The 17,108-nt window shown below is 48.9% G+C and overlaps 1 protein-coding gene across 4 annotated transcripts in view; it reads left to right on the top strand.

Moving 5' to 3' along the window:
- Positions 1–17,108, top strand: part of Epb41l4b (erythrocyte membrane protein band 4.1 like 4B) — a 150,715-nt gene that overhangs the window by 124,833 nt on the left and 8,774 nt on the right. For 2 of the 4 annotated variants that reach the window (XM_021160258.2, XM_029475977.1), the window contains exons 22-24: positions 1,680–1,757; positions 8,693–8,809; positions 10,892–10,963. In XM_021160258.2, coding sequence (XP_021015917.1) covers positions 1,680–1,757; positions 8,693–8,809; positions 10,892–10,963 — 267 coding nt within the window. The remainder of the gene's footprint in view (positions 1–1,679; positions 1,758–8,692; positions 8,810–10,891; positions 10,964–17,108) is intronic. The other 2 variants (XM_029475979.1, XM_029475978.1) reach the window with 1 other exon arrangement.

Genomic DNA, 17,108 nt, shown 5'->3' with positions numbered 1-17,108 from the left:
AAATTTGATCCCCGAGACCTACATGGTGCGAGGAGAGAACTGACTCCCAAAGTTGTCCTCTAATACACACACTCCCATGCTGCAGCATATGTACACACACACACACACACACACCCCAAATGAATGTAAATTTAAAGATAAAAAAATGTTTTAAACCATCTTAAAATATCACAAAACTAAGGGGAGAGCAGTAGCCCCAGGTGCCTTTCCATACTGGACAACTTGGAGAAATAAAATACATAGACATGTTCCCATCCATACCTCCCATTGGGTAAGGTGTGTTAATGGTTTGAAAATGGGAAACATCACTCTGTCAGCTTGAAATTTCAGAAAATTGTACACGTGGATGGTGGTAACCAAGACCTTACGTGAACCATTCTTGCTTCTCTCCGTGTGACTCTGTCAATGGCCAACCTTTGGCAGTTGGTTCAAATACAATTGAACCTGATCCTGTCCAAGCACATGCTGAGCCAAAGATGGCTGTGATCCATGTAACTTCTCAAGGAAAGGTGTGTCCAGGGAACAGCTTCCCAGACAGCAAGATGGGAGCCCAGAGGGTTCCAGCTCCTGCTGTCACGCACCCGTGATAGCTTTGATAGGATAGTCTCTTCAAGGCCCATATCCCCTGAGCCTTAGCTTCTCCTTCTTCTGAAGATGAGAGGGTCAGCCTCGATGCTCAGATCAGTCCGGAAGCCTCACTGGGGCTCCTGAGGGCCACTGGATCCCTGAGACTTATCGGGTTCCAGGGTCACACTTAGCAGCATCTAAACAGATCCAGGCCCATAGCCTGCATGAACGAGGCCCATCTTCCCTGATGTCCTTACCTCATATGTCTAAAATAGGCACAACAATGTGTTTGGACCCTCAGCATAGACTCGAGCAGGCTGAGGCCCTCTGGCATTCTATAGACTGAATCCTGGAATATTTTTTGTTTTTTGGAGTTTTGTTTTTGTTTGAGTAGCAGGCTGGTCTGGTACTTAACTATGAACCCAGGATGGCTTGGAACTCATGGGAAATCTGCCTTAGCCTACTGAGTAGTAGGGTTATAGACGTGAGCCACCATACTGGCTTCACTGCCTGGAATCGGGACTGGGTCTTACAGTTTGCCAAGTGAGAAGCAGGCTCCTCTCATGTATCTCACAGATGGTTAAAGACAGGGCTGCAGTATTAGAGTGTGGAATGGGAGCTACAGAATCCTCCCCAAAGCTCCAGGGCGCCCTCTTGTGGCCATCTCTGCGCAGGACAAAACATTGTCTGGAACAGTCTTCAGAGGTCCCTCCCAGCAACCCTCCTGCAGCCTCCTTCCTATTATTCTGCTGCTGGTCAACTCAGCTCCTTCATCTCTCCATGAGAGATGGCTTCTTTGTTCTATTTATGTATTCTACGGACTCTTAAAGCATTTCCCCAGAACCAGGGGGGAAAAGTGATTTGTAGCTTTAAAAAGGATAGATCCTGCACTTTACCCTACTTCTATCCATGAAGATTTCAGGGGAAAGTTGGGGTTCAGACTGCCTATTTTGTACACCGCTGAGGGAGGAGTATGTCGGGGGTGGAGGTAGGGGTGGGAGGGAGTTGCACACTGAGCAGTTCAGGGCTAGAAAAGTGTACCCTTTTCCCTTGTGCGCCCTGCCATCTGCTCTGGGTATCGCTAACCAGGGCCCGTCTTCCTCCCTTTGCAGAGTCCCTCTGACCACGGAGGCACCTTGACCCTGGGGCCAGGCGACTTGCTGATGGACTTTACAGAAGCTACCCCTCTGGTAAACTTCTCATTTTTCTAAAAGCAGAAAAGCCACCGACCACAGATGCGTCTGGCAGTGGGAGGGCGGACAGGCGGGCACTGCTGTGGGAGGGCTTCTGTTAGTCCTGGAAGCTCTCAAGGAGAGTCAGAAGACAAGGGCTTCATCACCCTTTGGGGCCCTTGATGGAGGGGTTCGCCTTCTCCTCAGAGGGTAGCTGCAGGGGTCCCGCCTGTGCCTGGCTGCTGCTTCTCCAGCATAGCAGGGCTCCTTCATGGTTGGGTCTCAGCTTCCTGGCTGCCCGCCCAGGCTGTGCCCTGCATGCCCACCCATCTCTTGCTGTTGCTTCTGGCAATCCATCTGGTCTGAAACACTGGTTCAAGGCTCTTCTCTGGCTTCCCACACCCCTTATGCCCCCCTACCACCATCTTTCCTCTGCATACAGGTCTTCCCTTAGGGATAGTGGCCCTCGTGGGACTCCTGCAGGTGAGAAAAGCCCTTTTTTTTAGAGGACTGAGCCCTAAAGGAGTCAGGCAGGCAAGTTCTCACTTCAGTCTCTGGCCACTGTTTACACACACAACTGTTTTGCATGTGTGTGTGTTTTTTTTTTTTGTTTGTTTGTTTGTTTTGAGATAAGATCTTGTGTAGGCCAGACTGAGTTTGGACTTGCTATGTAGCCAGGGATGCCCTTGAACTTCTGATCCTCCTGCCTCTAACTTCTGAGTTCTGGAGTGTACTACCATGCCTGGTTTATGAAGTGCTGAAAATTGGACCCAGGGCTTCCTGAACACTGTGCAAGCACCTGCCAGCCGAGCTGCATTCTCTGCTTTCTGCTCCCCATTTAAGAATCTTGTCGTTGGATCCTAGCCTGTCTTCCCTACAGCACAGATGTCAGGATGGCATTGTCTATCTCAGAAGTGTTATCAGGAGAGGAAGAAAAGAAAAGGAGGGAAACACACTCACACTCACAGAGAGAGAGAGAGAGACAGAGAGAAAGAGACACAGAGAGAGATTGAGGCTAGAAGGCAACATGAATATATGTAAAGTATTATTAGATGGTACAGGCAAACTTGGAAATGACTACTGGCTGGGCTCAGTCATATCTCAAAAGCGTTGAGCATAAATCGTGGTCCACCTTGAGGTACACATAAATCACCATTTGGGCTGTGAGGCAAAATATGAATCAAGTCAGAACCCATCTCCTGAGTGCTTTGTACTTAGTTATGGGATAGCTGCAGGTTAGAGGGCAGCTCAAGGGTGGCCAAGAAGTCGGGTTGATAAATGGCCAAGCACCATGTAAGCTGCACAGGAGATGCCCAGGGAAAGGCCAGAGGAAGAGTCACTGGGCATCAGCTTTAGAGGAAGGACTCTTCAGAGGCTTTTAGGAGAGTCTGGGCTGACACAGCACTTGCCATTTCTACAGCTATCTCTGTTGCCTAGCAAGTTATGCTAGCCTAAGAACAGCTGAGAGCTGCCAGGGAGGACCCTGCTCTGGGGACCATCACAATTGAGCGAATGCCATGGTTACTCTCAGTCTGCTTGTTAGATGGGTTGCCAAGACCAAAGTCCCTTCTCCCCTGGCTGTCCAACAGAGTTAGCATAGCTGATAGCTTTTGAGCAAGGCCTCGGCCGCCCTTTGCACAGATACAGAAACTGAGTGTCGGGATAGGCAAAGCACACAAGACCACATGGGATCAGGATCCCTGGTATCTGGCCCCTCCCACTGAGTGCTATGTGCTGGGCTGGAGAAAATCTGGCCTCAGGTTTGGGGAATTTGCCACTTTAAAAAAGATGTAATTTCCAGGATGGGGAAGAGAACAGGGATCATGGAAGAAGGTAAAAAAAGTAGCTTGCCTGGGTCAGGGGTCGACAGCTACATCTCCGCTGAAACTTCTTGTTTAGGAGTGCCTTGTGGAAGATGGAACCCCTGGCTGCCATCTGAGAACATCCTGTTCTGGGGGGGGGGGGGCAGCCAGCCAGAGAGATCTGGGAACTCTTAGGGCACATCCTGAGAATCTGTGAAGTAGAGAGCGGAGACAGCTATGTTCTGAGGACCATGTGTAGGGAAATCTGCTTAGCAGGAATTAGAAGCCAGGTAAAGCTATCCCTGTGAGTTAGACTGACAGGTAACTTCCAAGCTGCCCAGCTGTGCTACAGAGGAAACCACGTGCATCCGTGTGAGTGGTTGTCCCCTGACTGGGACCTCTGTGTGAATGGTTGTCCCCTGACTGGGACCACTGGATTTTAGAGTATGAAGGGAAGTTTGTTGGATAACCAAAAATGTCACCTAAGCATAATAGCACAGGCAGTAATCCAAGTATTTGGGAGGCTAAGGAAGATTGCCATGAATACCAGGTTGGCCTGGGCCATGGTGTGAGTACCTGACTTTAAAAAGGGCTTGCACAATTCTATATTAAGGGCAAGCAAGCATGAATAAAGTACTAATTCACTAAGGAGTTTGGTGGCTCTAAGAACTACAGTCAATTTATTTTTTTTTAAGATTTATTTATTTATTATATGTAAGTACACTGTAGCTGTCTTCACACACACCAGAAGAGGGCATCAGATCTCGTTACGGATGGTTGTGAGCCACCATGTGGTTGCTGGGATTTGAACTCTGGACCTTCGGAAGAGCAGTCGGGTGCTCTTACCCACTGAGCCATCTCACCAGCCCCCAGTCAATTTATTTTTAAAAATATATCATAACTCTTTACAAGAGTAATGGGATTCCTCTCAGAACCGTGTGTCTGGTATATAGACTTGATTGCTGGTAGAATCAAAAGATCTTGGCTTGGATATTACAGACTTGGGTTAGAAAGGAAACAGCGTGTGGCAGTAATTCCTTGAGATCTGCCAAATGACTTCCTCCTTCAGGGACTGTCACCCACTCTTGTGGGATACCCTTCTACATCTCTGGACAGCTCTGACTTAGCTATGAACTACGGTCCAGGAGGTTTTATATATACAGAGCTGATCCTTGGGCTATAGTGAAATAGCTACTCAGGGAGGTCACTACAAAGTGTGACCTTGGGATGACCTGATGTTCCAGTACGAATATACAGGCTCTGCTGAGGATGTGTCTTGGCACCGTAGGCTCTGACCTTTTTTTGTTCCAAGTGAATCCTGTTTCCATGAGTACCGAAGAGTGCAAGGGAGGAAAAGGGAACTTGGCAGTTTGCTTTTCCCTTTGTCAGGTCTCCTTTTATTTCTGCCTCTATAGAGCAGCGCCTGTCTCACTTGCCGTTAGACAGCTCAGGAAAGAGTGGACTCAGCTCCCAAGTTCCACTGTATCAGTAACTGTGTCCACTTCAGGGTCCTGGGCTTGAGGTTGGGGTGCTGCCGTGTAAGTACAGCCCGTGCCTGGCTTGTATCCGGCCTGTTAGTAGGAGTAGAGCTTTGGGACCGCCTCATCCTGTTTCGCCCCTACAGACTTAGAAGCCAAGGCTTACACAGGGATATGCACTTGTTGCAGTTCACCCAGCAGGTTGGCACCGGGTGTAAGACTAGAACCCAAGCCTTATGGCAGGCGACTGAGTCAGGATGTATCTCTTTTTTTCCTAAGTGGTCCCTCTTCCTTTAAGCTTGCTGGGTCCCTGGACCTCTCGGCCTTATCTCCAAAGCCTAGACTTGGAGGAAGCCCTGGGATGGCCTTCAAGCCTTAACCCAAGTTGTAGCCTACAGCTGCCTTAATGAAACACAAGAATGGAGGAGAATGTATCAGCAGCCTAAGAGACTCCGCCTGCATGAGGCATGGCTTCTCAGCTGCCAAATCTATACTCTTAGCTTCTGATTGCTCTCTCTGGGTCTTTCTTCAAAAGAGGAAGGCTGTACTTTATCAGACCAGAGTGGTAAAATTCTCTGCTGATGCTTACCAGACAGGAAGTGACCTACCTCCTGGCGTCACCCCCAAGCTCACAGCCTCTGCCTAGTTCCCATGTTTCTTCTGGCTGAGAACTTCTATGGTACCTCATAACCCTCAGGACAGCACTAGAAGGAAAGGAAACTGGAGAGAAAAGACCAGAGGTTCTGGCATTCATTCAGGAATTGGTCCGTCGAGATTCTATGAGAACTAATATCATGGTATGACTGCCTAGCCTGAGCCCGGTCTCTGTGAAGTGGATTTCAAAGTCTTCAGGTGACAAAAAAAAAAAAAAAAGAGTGAAAAGTAGACTCTAGGCACACAAAGGCCTGCTTCCTATTGGGTCAGCTGGTCTACCTCTGCCTGGCAACGGATATAAACACCTGTCCCCTCTCTGATCTTGACTCTTCTCTGTGGCTCTGGTCCCTCTCTGAGCTTTGCATCTTACCAACTACTCATCTACAAGGCTACAGAGCAGGTCCAGTGTGTCCCAGCACATGGCAAGTTAGGGGAGCATGGACATGACTGGGAGACGTTGCTCTGGTCTGAGGAAGGTCACATGGGACATGGGATCAGGCTCTAGTTGGGTGTCAGGACAGGGGCTCCAATTGGCTCAGCTGCTGAGTGTTTGTTTGGAACTCTGTCTTTCCAGGTGGGCTAGACCTGAGTCTCAAGTCCAGGCTGCCATCTATCTGCCTGTGACCTCATCGTTGCTCCCAGGGTACAGGAGGGGTGCAGAGATGTCTGCTCAGTTCACTGCATTGCCACTCACAGATGCATCTAACCCACTCTTTGCATCTTTCATGGGGTCTTTGGGTGGATGGAAATCTCGGTTTGCTTTCACTTACTGTCCATCATTCTGTCCTGGGGTCATTCCGTCCAGGGACCACTGCCTCCCTAGCTCTATTTGACTAGGGACTCGGGTCTTTCCTGCTCTTTAGTCCCCGTTCCCAGCCTTGACCTGTGGAGAAGGAGCTGCTAGCTCCCTCTTTCCCCAGTGCTCAGTATTCTGGATTGTCTTTCCTTCTCTAACTGCCTGACTTTTCTCTTCCCTCCTCCAACTAGCAATGTCCTTAGGAAGCCTATGGGGGGAAAAAAAACCCTCCCATTACATTTCCATTATTATTTATCAATGCCAAGAATCTTTCCATCCCCTCAAAGAATCACATTTTAAAGCTCAAAGGACACATATATATAATAGTGTAACAAATGCAGAGAAGCCCGAAGCAAGAAAGGAAGAACTAGGAAAAAAAAAAAAAGAAATTGGCATATCCAAAGTATCCTGTAAGCCATGTAATTGATACCTTGTTCCCTGCTCATTGACTAAGAGTCAAGGGTGTGGAGTTGGTAGGAGTCTGAGAACATTCCTTTGCTTGCATTTACTCAGGTGACTGTTTAGGAAGGTCCAAAGTGTTGGAGCATTGGTCATCGCTTACCATCAAAGGCCAGTGCTGCACAAAGCCATAAGTCTTTCCTAATCACCATCTGTCCAGATTCTCACCATTTGGCGATATGGTATTGCTTGGTTATTTGTGACAGATTTTATTTCCTTCATGAAACACATGTTGAGTTCCCCGTTGCTATCAGTAAGAGCAGGGGCTTGTGTGCAGAGATTATGTGTGGCACGTCCCCAGTGTGGTTGGTTCTAGCTGCAGCATGGGACATCCTGGGGTTGGGAAGCCAGCCAACCGCCCACAGGCTTCATCGGGTAACTTCTTAAGCAGGTAGGATTTCTCCTGAGGGGCAAAGAGAGCAGGAGGAGGATTTTAAGTAGGCTGGTAAACCTTAGCCGCAGGTGACTAATACAGATTCACTTAGCTTTGAAGAAAGGACTTAGAAACAGTCCACAAAGACGGGGTGGAACCTGGGGGGGAGGTGACTTTGTGGGAACGATTTCTGCATCTCCCAAATGTGAGTGTGAAACAACGCTGTGTTAGGGAGGTTATGGTCTTGAAAGTCCCCCCTCCCTCCCCCCTCCTCCGCAGCTGCTCAGTTCCGCAGTTGTCAGAGGACAGAATCAGATAGCCGTGGAGAAGGAAGGAGGCCTGTCATTTCCTTGATCACTCTTTTTTAGTGAAAGCTACCCAGAGGCTGTGTTTTAATTCTCACTGTGGGATGCTGCCAAGTTTCCTGAGCTAAAAGATGCATGTGTTTGTTCTCTGGAGTGAGTGGTCCCTCCCTGAAGCCCACACTAACCCTTCAGCAGTCCTCTCTTCCTAACACTGAAAACGTCTTCTGTTCGCCATCCTCATCCTCACTGAAACAAGCTTTTGTACCTTTGCTGGACACATGACACTCCTGGGGCCAGGGGTAGGGGTGGGGGAGAGGGAGGTGCTGATATCCCAGAAGTGGGGCACTTTCTCTGCAGTGCTTGGTGTGTCTTCCAGCTAAGCTGCAAGGCACCCCCACCTCCAGTAGGAGCTGCCCAAACCTGGGCTCATGCGTGAGGAAAATGGGACCAGCTCTGTCTGAGTTTTGAACCCAGACAGCAGAGAGCCAGAAGGACAAAATCCTGACCTCTTCGCTTCTTAGCGGTGTAACTCATTCTTGGTGTCCTCTCACTCCCCTGCACACCCTAATCAGTCCCCTTCCTTGGCTGAGGGTGGGAAGGCACTGGGCACAGAAAGCAAACGCTCGCTCTCAAGTGTGTGGCCCCACGCCTGACATTGCTAACTCATGGCGCTGTTTGTGACTTGGCCTTGGCAATGCCTCAGAACCCTGGTGATGCTTCCTGGGGTGGGGGTGGGGGTGGGGCACTGCTCCCAGTCATACGCCCCTGGTACAAAGAGAGAGTTTGGGTCTGCCATCCCTGGGCAGGGGGTTTGGTTTGTCCTTCTGCTCATGGTTTAAAGAAGAGAGGTGAAGACCAGGGAGGAGAGAGACAGAGAGGAGGGTAATTGGTGGGACTGGCAGCGAGCAGTCCAGAGGCTAACAGCATCTAGAAAGCAGCCATGGGTGATGCTGGCTTTGAGTCGTCTGCGTTGCCAGATCCGTCTTGCACTGTGCTGTCTCTCCTTTCTCTCCCTTCTCCTCTCTCTCCTCCTGTCTTATCACCTCCTCCTTCTCCTCCCTGTTTCTCCTCCTCTCCTGTGAGCAGGCAGAGCCCGCCAGCAGCCCCCACTGTGCACACTCTCGCTGTTCTCCTCCACTCTCTCTCCCCATGAAGGAAGAGACTACTGGAGTTTGCATGTACCGTCCAATCAAAACGAGGCTGGTAGGTACCCTGGCAGGGTGGGGGCCTGCTGGGACAGGCGAGGTGACCGGCTGGAGCCCCAGGTGAGGCAGCAGGTGGATGGGCATGTAGAGGTGCCAGGCCTTCAGATAGCCCTGCTAGTGGGTGTTCTCACCCCAGGATGGATGGGGATATTTGGGGTCCACCTAGGGTTGGCCAAACCAAGTCACACACCCCTTGTTCCCACTCCTTCCTCCATAGCTCTCAAGAACCAAGAGCCAGTGGTTTTCTGGGAGCTTTGATGAGCAAGGGGAATGTATGCTCTGGTAGTCACCAGCTAAGGTCCTAAGTGTCTGCCCCATGGCAGATACAGGTTTAAACTCATCCCTGCCTTCTCCTTTCTGACATCACGACCCACTAGGGGTGCTACCCGATCGGTGATGTAAAAGGAAGTGTAGTTTTTCATCTCTGCATGCTCATCCATTGTTTCACATGTACATCACAGTATTCCTGTAGCCCATGATGTCCCTGCTCGCCTCCTTTCATGGAGCACTGTGATGTCTCTGTCTTGTTCTCATTGTCACACACCCTACATAGCCATTCATAGTCCATCAAGCAAAAGGTGTACCATGGGCCTCGGTCCCTCATGCTAGGAAGAGTGCCCCCTGCAGGTTTGTCACCATTTCAGGAACATGGAGCATTTTTGTGTCTGGGGTTTCGTTTCCTTAGGCTAGACCCTGTTGAATGATGTAGGCTGACTTTGGTTTTTGCCTCCTTCTGAAGTGGCTCTAGGGTTGGGATGTGACACCAGAACTCAGTACGTGTTCTGATGGATCAGTAAGCGTTAGGGTACGTGGGGATGTAGCTTACGCGTAAACAGCGGGAAGGCTGTTAGAGGCTACTAACTTATTTCATTAATAGCCATAAGGAAGTCCTTCCTGTCAATTCTGGTTGGCCTGAGATCTTATCTGCAGATTTCTTTTTGATATAACATTTGTCTCAGAATGCCATGTCAACCTGTTAGGTCAGGCAAAGAGAGTAAGAAAATGTACTGGGATGCTTTGGCCAAGAGCCTTTGGGAGCTTAGGGTTCATTCTGGGAATTTTGAGATATTTATTTGAACAGATTTGACTGAAAGGAAAGCAGGGTTGGGGTGAGCATCTTGGCATGTACACTGCAAGGATATTGTTATCCTCATATTGCCTGACGGCTGCTCTGCCTATTCAGAAAACGTGTTCCTGATTTGGGTCTGGTCTGCTGTGTCCCTGCTCCTCCAACCCCATTATAACAGTGGGAAAGTACCAAGGGACTGTCCTGGAGTCGGTCCACAGGCAAGAGCCCTATAGGACACAAAACCACTGTCCCTGGGTAGGGCTGGCCTCTGTGCCTGCACAGGTATATAAGGCTGTTTCTGGGCCTGAGGATTACAGACAAAGCTAGTGCCACAGTTGCCAGGCCACTGGCCCTCCAGGTATATAATGCTTCGAGTAAAGAAGCACTCTCACTTTCTAAGACCTTCAAGAAGTCAAAATGAGCAAAAAGAAAGACATAAAAGCCACGGTTACCTGATGACTGGGATGCCACCCTCACTAAAATGAGCATCCTTGTGTTGTCACATTGGGTACTTCCAAGTACCTTTCTTTCTGTTCCCAAAGGTGACAGGATTTTTCATGCTCCCGTGGACACTCCTCAAGACTTCTGCTGCTCAGAGTGCACAGGGGTTGAGCAGTGCGAGCCGTTTGGCAGGGACTGCCTTCTGACTTAGTTGGCCCCAGCAGCTGAGATGCACTCTGTCCCCAGCAGACCATTCAAATGCTTCTTGCCATTCCCATAGCTGTGGAGAAGCCCTCAGAGGTGACCCCAGGTACAGCAGGATTGCCTCCTTATCTACCTTGATGTAGCCTTTGGACACAGGCCTGCGAGACCCCATAGATGGAGTCCCAGGCGAGGCAAACGTGCCATACCATGTAACTCAGGCACAGGCAAGCCTTCCTCCTTCACTGGAGAGATGAAGCTTTCCAAACTTCCCAGGATCCTTCCTCTCGGTACTAAAGCTGCGCCATTGAAGACTTCAAAGATGTCTTCTGATCTGACGGTAACCCTTACTTCTCTCTTTTTTTGAAGATAAAAACGTTCCCAGCAGAGCCAGTGATGAACCCGTTTCCTGATCCCTTTACCACAGGACCACAGTTCCCTGTAAGTAGACACAGATGGCAGAGCTGCCTTGTAAACCTTTGCTTCCACATCGGGGAAGCCTGTGAGGGAGAGAAGTCCCAGGACTGAGGTCTGTTCTACTTTATTGAGATTCACAGAAAAGTAACCATATTAAAAGACCATACAATTGCATTTACTGTATTTATTGAATAATGATGACCTCTGTCTCCTTCCAGTAGTATTTTCTATGATGAAAAAAAAACCCCTATTTTCAATTTTTCTTTTCCACTATGTCTCCAGTGTATTAAAGACTAATGAAATTCACTAGATGTCTAGGTAAATTATACAAGACTTAGGCCTACTTCTTGGGTGTGGGTGTATTCGTGGTGTGTGTTAATATTGTGCAGGCGCACATGTGTGCACATCTGTGTGGAGACCATGGGTTGATGGTGGAGGTCTTTCCACTTTATTTGCTAGGACAAAAACTTGCCAAACCTAGAACCCACCGGTTCTACTAATCTAGCTAGCCAACTTGCCCCAGGGATCCCTGTCTCCATCTTCAGAGCTAGAATTACAGGTTGGCCATCATGTCAGTTCAGATTGTTTGTGGGTGCTGGGGATCTGAGCTCCAGTCCCCCCACATTTACATGGTAAATATCTTATCTACTGAACCATCTCGTTTAAAAAGGTTTTAGACATGTGTTTATTGTACATTGAGAATAGCCCCCCCCCCCCCCCGTCATTCCCCTCCTCAGCCCCACTAACCCTGTGTTCCCCTAGTTTCATGTCTACTTTTAGGGTCTTACTCTGTGGTCCAGGGTAGCCTTCAGTTTGTGCATCTTGCCTCTCAGCCTGTTCTGGGATTAGAGGGATGCACCTTCACACCTGGCTAACTTACAATATATTTGTATCACCCACTGTGCAGTTACTTAGTATTTCCTTCTTGGCCCTAGCCTCTGCCAGCCACCAGTCTGAGCTGCGTGTGTATGTATTCACGGATTGTGGATATTTTCCACAAATGCAACCTACTTTATAAGTCCTTTGGTGTTAACTTTTCTTCCTTCCTTCCTTCCTTCCTTCCTTCCTTCCTTCCTTCCTTCCTTCCTCCCTCCCTCCCTCCCTCTCTCTCTCTCTCTGTCTTTCTTCCTTCCTTTCTCTTTTCCTTCCTTCCTTCCTTCCTTCCTTCCTTCCTTCCTTCCTTCCTTCCTTCCTTCCTTCCTGTCTCACCAGGCTGGCCTCAAACTAGAGATCCTCCTGCCTCTGCCTCCCAAGTGCTGGGATTAAAGGTGTGTGCCTCCACTGCAGCATTTTTCACTTAGCATCATGTTTCCAGGTCCATTCGCTTTGGAGCATGACTCTACATGTCCTTTCTTTTTATGGTAGAATGCATATGCAGTATGATTTTACTGTGCTCTGTTTATCCATTGACTTATTCGTGGGGACTTGGGCTGTGTCCACTTTTGGCAACTGGAAATAGTGCTTTCATGTGCGCTGTGTACTTGTTTTAACACTTGTTTTAAGTTGTTTTGGGTTGAATCTGCATCTTGATAATGGAGTTACAGATGGATGTGCACGACAAGAACAACAAGTACTCTTAACTCTCTGCTGTCCCTCCGGCCCTTCATCGAAACATTTTCAATGGCATCGTTTCTTCCTCTCCAGGATGGCAGCAATGATTACGTCTTTTTAGCCTCCCAACCATACTTCCCTGGAAGTTTCTGCAGAAGCCCAGTCTATCGTCAGCCACTCCAGTAGCAGCAGTGGAACCCCAGGACAGTTCTTCCTCTACTTTCCTTCCCAGCCCTCCCAGGAGTCAGTTGTGATCCCTGAATCTATGAGACCTTCTTCCAAAGGTTTCTGTCTTCTCCAGAGGATCTCCAAGGGACCAGAGGTATCCCTGAGTACAGGAGTGACCTAGACGATGCTCACTGCCTAAGGAGGCTTCAGCCCTTGGCATGGAGAGATGGAGCAGAGGCTCCTTCAGGTTTCAAAGGATGGGCAGACATGAGATGGTATCTAGCCACCTCCATGTCGAGAGAAGTAGGTGCTAGAACACTCTCCCCTAGGGTCAAGAGCTCGTGCTAGGCCACTTGAGGACAGAGCTACCAGGGCCATGCCATGCTCTCCGGTACCATTGCCCTGATGCTTCTACAGTCAGCCCACCCTGCAGTTCTACTGGACACAGGTCCCCAGCTGGCAGCTCTGTTCTACTTCCCTCAGTTAGCCATGATGGGGGCACTCTGGCCTCCTGCCCAGCCTTGGCAGTGATGGGGCACACTCAAGGAAGCCCCTCCTAAGAGCTGGGGAGGGGGCACAGAAGCCGGTCAGCAATCACACTGGTGCTTTTCAGAACTGGGCAAGAGTGGCGCAAAGGCAGCCAGAGCAGCCAGAGGGAACAGCATGAAGGAGAATCCTGGAGAAGGATGGGGCACAAAACATTCAAGGGACTGCAAAGAAAGCCAGAGAACTGGAATCCAGGAAACAGGAGCCTAGGGTGGGAGAGGAGGAGTAGGAGCCAATGCTGTAGAAGCAAAGCTATGCCTGGTGCTTTCCCAGCAGCGACCAGGAAGCCGTCAGAAGCTGTTGGAGCAGGGCAGGGGCAGGGCAGGTGTTTTTAGAAAGCATCTTTGTGACTGCAGTGGGAGAACATGTGGGTCCAGACAGTACAAGTTTAGAACAATTGTCTAGAAATAAATCTAGGACAGTAGCTCAAGAGAGTGTGTGCAGAGAGCTGACCCCTGAGTGATCTTAATGGCAGAGGCGGGAGCAGTATGTGGCTGGGGAAGATACTTAGGAGGCTGGGAAGATACTAGATTGGTGAGGGAGAGGGACAGACAGCTGTCAGATTTCTGCCTTCCAGAACTTAGACAGTGGGTCCTTTCTCTGAGCACCCATCACTATGAGAAAGTCCTCGGAAAACCACCTTCAAAAGGGAAGTAGCCACCGTGGCTCAGTGTCTCAGAGGTCTCGGCAGATGGCTAGTTGGTTCCTTTGCCTGATACAAAGCTCTGGCAAATAGGGCAAGGGCAAGCAGAGGAAAGCCGCCCTCATGGCAGCCAGGGAGCCAAGGAAGGGACCTGAGAACAAGATATACCTGTCAAAGCTACGCCCCCAGTGACCCACTTCCTCCACTGAGCCCCCACTCCCCAGTAGCCCAGTCAGCTGTGAGCTTGTTAACAAGTTAGTCCCTGCCCTCAGGGTCCAGCCACACAGGACCAAGCCTTCAGCGCAGGAGCCATTCGGGTGTCCCTTTCATATGGAAACCGGAAGTTGGCCCATGAAAAGGGGCAGACCTGCATAATGATGTGTCCCCCTTTGGAAGGCTTTGACTGAAAATGAGGAACAGCTGTTAGAGAGTGCCTCTAGGCTGGGGAATAGGGAATAGTTGAGAGGGAAGACTGTGATATCCGAGCTGATTACTCACAGAAGTCAAAGACAAGGCCTCGGGCTTTCGGTTTTCTCATCCCTGCGCAAGGCTGCTTCTTCTTCTAAGTACAAGACATGGAAGCCTTCTACAGACCTCCAGACCCATCCCGGCTGGCTGCAGCTGTGAGTCCTTCAACAGCTCTGTACGAAGTTGAACTGGCAGTTGATCTGGTCCCTATGTGACCCTGAATGTTCTTAATGAATTCTTGTAGAGAACGTTGGCCCATATCAACCAAGAAACCTCTCTCTCTTTTCCCCTCTTCATCTCTGTTTTATTTTTTAATTTTTTTATTGGATATTTTCTTTATTTGCATTTCAAATGTTTTCCTCTTTCCAGGTCTCCCCTTCAGGAACCCTCTATCCGCTCCCCCTGCCTCTTATGAGAGTGTTCCCCGACCTTCCCACCCACTCCCATCTTCCTGCCCTGGCATTCCCTTACACTGGGGCATTAAACACTCTCAGGCCCAAGGGCCTCTCCTCCCACTGATGTCCAACAAGGGCATCCTAAGCCATGGTATTAGATGTCCATACTCGTAGCCTCATAGACTCAAGCCACTCTGTCTAGATTTTTAAAGGCAGCCCACCGTCTGCCTTTAAATCTCCCAGCAGAATCACAGACAGGGAGGACCCCTGCCTGCATCTGGCCCAAGTTCCTCTTCCTAACCTGATATGTTCTTCTGCTAACTGTTTTGTTCTACTGAAAGCTAATGTTTTTACTTGTTCTGTCATTTAACAGATATTTTAAGAGATAAGGGTTAGGGCTTAATAGAAAAATATTCTGCTCCTTTAAGATCCATTTTTAAGTGTGATGGGTTCCCCCACCCTCTCTACGTGGGTTGCACAGCCATAAGGAGTGCTATGAGTTCAGACAGTCAGAGGCACTGGGGCCTCTGCTCTTTAACCTACCTGTGCCTTTGCACCATCAGTGAAAATGGCCCTCAGAAGTGACCTCAGAAGCCCACCTGTCACCCAGTCACTGAAGCCATGCAACCTCTTCTTAGCCAGCTGCCGCATGAAGCAGGCCAAGCTTTTAAACAACACACAGAATTACTTTCCTGCACATGCAGCCCATCTATCACAGGCAGACTGAAGGCTCTGCTCTCTGTTCCCAGGCTGGTGGACCAGCTGCCTGCCATGTGGAACATCATCAGTCACAGAGGCGGGGGGCGGGGGGGGGGAGAACCCAGCCACACCCAGGTCCTTGAATGAAGGACACAAACACCACCAAGTTTTTATTTCCCTGGACAAAAGCAAAGCACTCGGTCACCTGCTTAAGAAAGTCAGTTAAGTTTCACCCTACTGTGTGCCTGGAAGGTGATGAGCCAGAGTGGCCCTATGAACAGCAGCAGTGACTGTCGCCTGCACAGTTCTCTGCAGCAAGCCTCATGCTCCAGACAAGAATGTGTGTTCCTGGACATACTGACACACAGAGCATTTCAGAGAGCTGCATCTCCAAAATGACATTCGCAGAGACCCAACAGCAAGCATTCAGCATTTCTCCATTTCAAACAAGCTTGTCGCTCCCTTAGGGGCAGATATAAGACACAAACAGGGGTTCTGTGCTTCTCTGCAATGACTTTTAAAGGCAGCGCATCTTCTGTATCACCACCAAGAAGAGAATTATACACTCAAAGATCAAAGCCTCTTTAGAAATCGGGGATGGGAGGGGGCCTGTAGAGATGGCTCAGCAGTTAAGAGCACTGACTGCTCTTCCAAAGGTCCTGAGTTCAAATCCCAGCAACCACATGGTGGCTCACAACCATCTGTAATGNGATCTGATGCCCTCTTCTGGTGTGTCTGACAACAGCTACAGTGTACTTACATATAATAATAAATAAATCTTATATTAAAAAAAGAAGAAGAAGAAATCTGAGTGGTAAATTTTTCCAAGAGTCAAGAATCAGCAGTAACAATAGTCATGTGTGTGTGTGTGTGCGTGTGTGTTGGGGGGGGGGTACATGTATTGTCAAAAAGGTTTTATTTATTTATTTATTTACTTTCTTTAAAGAGGAGCCTGGAGAGAAAGCTCTGAACACTGCCTGTTCTTTCAGAGGACCTGGGTTTAGTTTCTAGCACCTGTCGGTGGCTCACAACCAACTGTAACTGCAATTCCAGAGGATCCAACACTGATCTCTTGGGTACCAGTGTGCACACAGTGCACATACATACCTGCAAGCACAACATGCACTCATGCACATAAAATAATAAAAAAATCTTTAAGGACAAAAACCAAAAACTATGCATGAAAAATGACTGTTGGCCAATAGATTAACGAGAGATCGATATCAAGTGTCTTTCTTAATCTCTTTCTACCTTTTTTTAATAAATATTTATTTATTATATGTAAGTACACTGTAGCTGTCTTCAGACACCCCAGAAGAGGGCATCAGATTTCATTACGGATGGTTGTGAGCCACCATGTGGTTGCTGGGATTTGAACTCAGGACCTTTGGAAGAGCAGTCGGAGCTCTTAACCGATGAGCCATCTCACCAGCTCCTCTACCTTTTTTTAAGAGTTATTTTATTTTTATTTATATGCATGTATGAATGTGTGAGTGTGTGCCACCCACGTTTGGGTGCTTGTAGAGATAAGAGTAACAGTGCCCTCAAAGGCCAGATGATGGCATCAGATGCCCTATAGTTGTGAGCCACGTGACATACATAATGGGACCTGAACTCGGGTCCTCTGAAGAGCAGCAAGTACTCTGAAACACTGAGCCACCATCTCAGCTCCCTCCACATTATTTTCTTGAGAACATAG

Source organism: Mus caroli, chromosome 4 (assembly GCF_900094665.2).
Source record: "Mus caroli chromosome 4, CAROLI_EIJ_v1.1, whole genome shotgun sequence".
Lineage (NCBI taxonomy): Eukaryota > Metazoa > Chordata > Mammalia > Rodentia > Muridae > Mus > Mus caroli.
The sequence above is the reverse complement of the archived record's forward strand: the minus strand, read 5'-3'. Positions and strand labels throughout refer to the sequence as shown.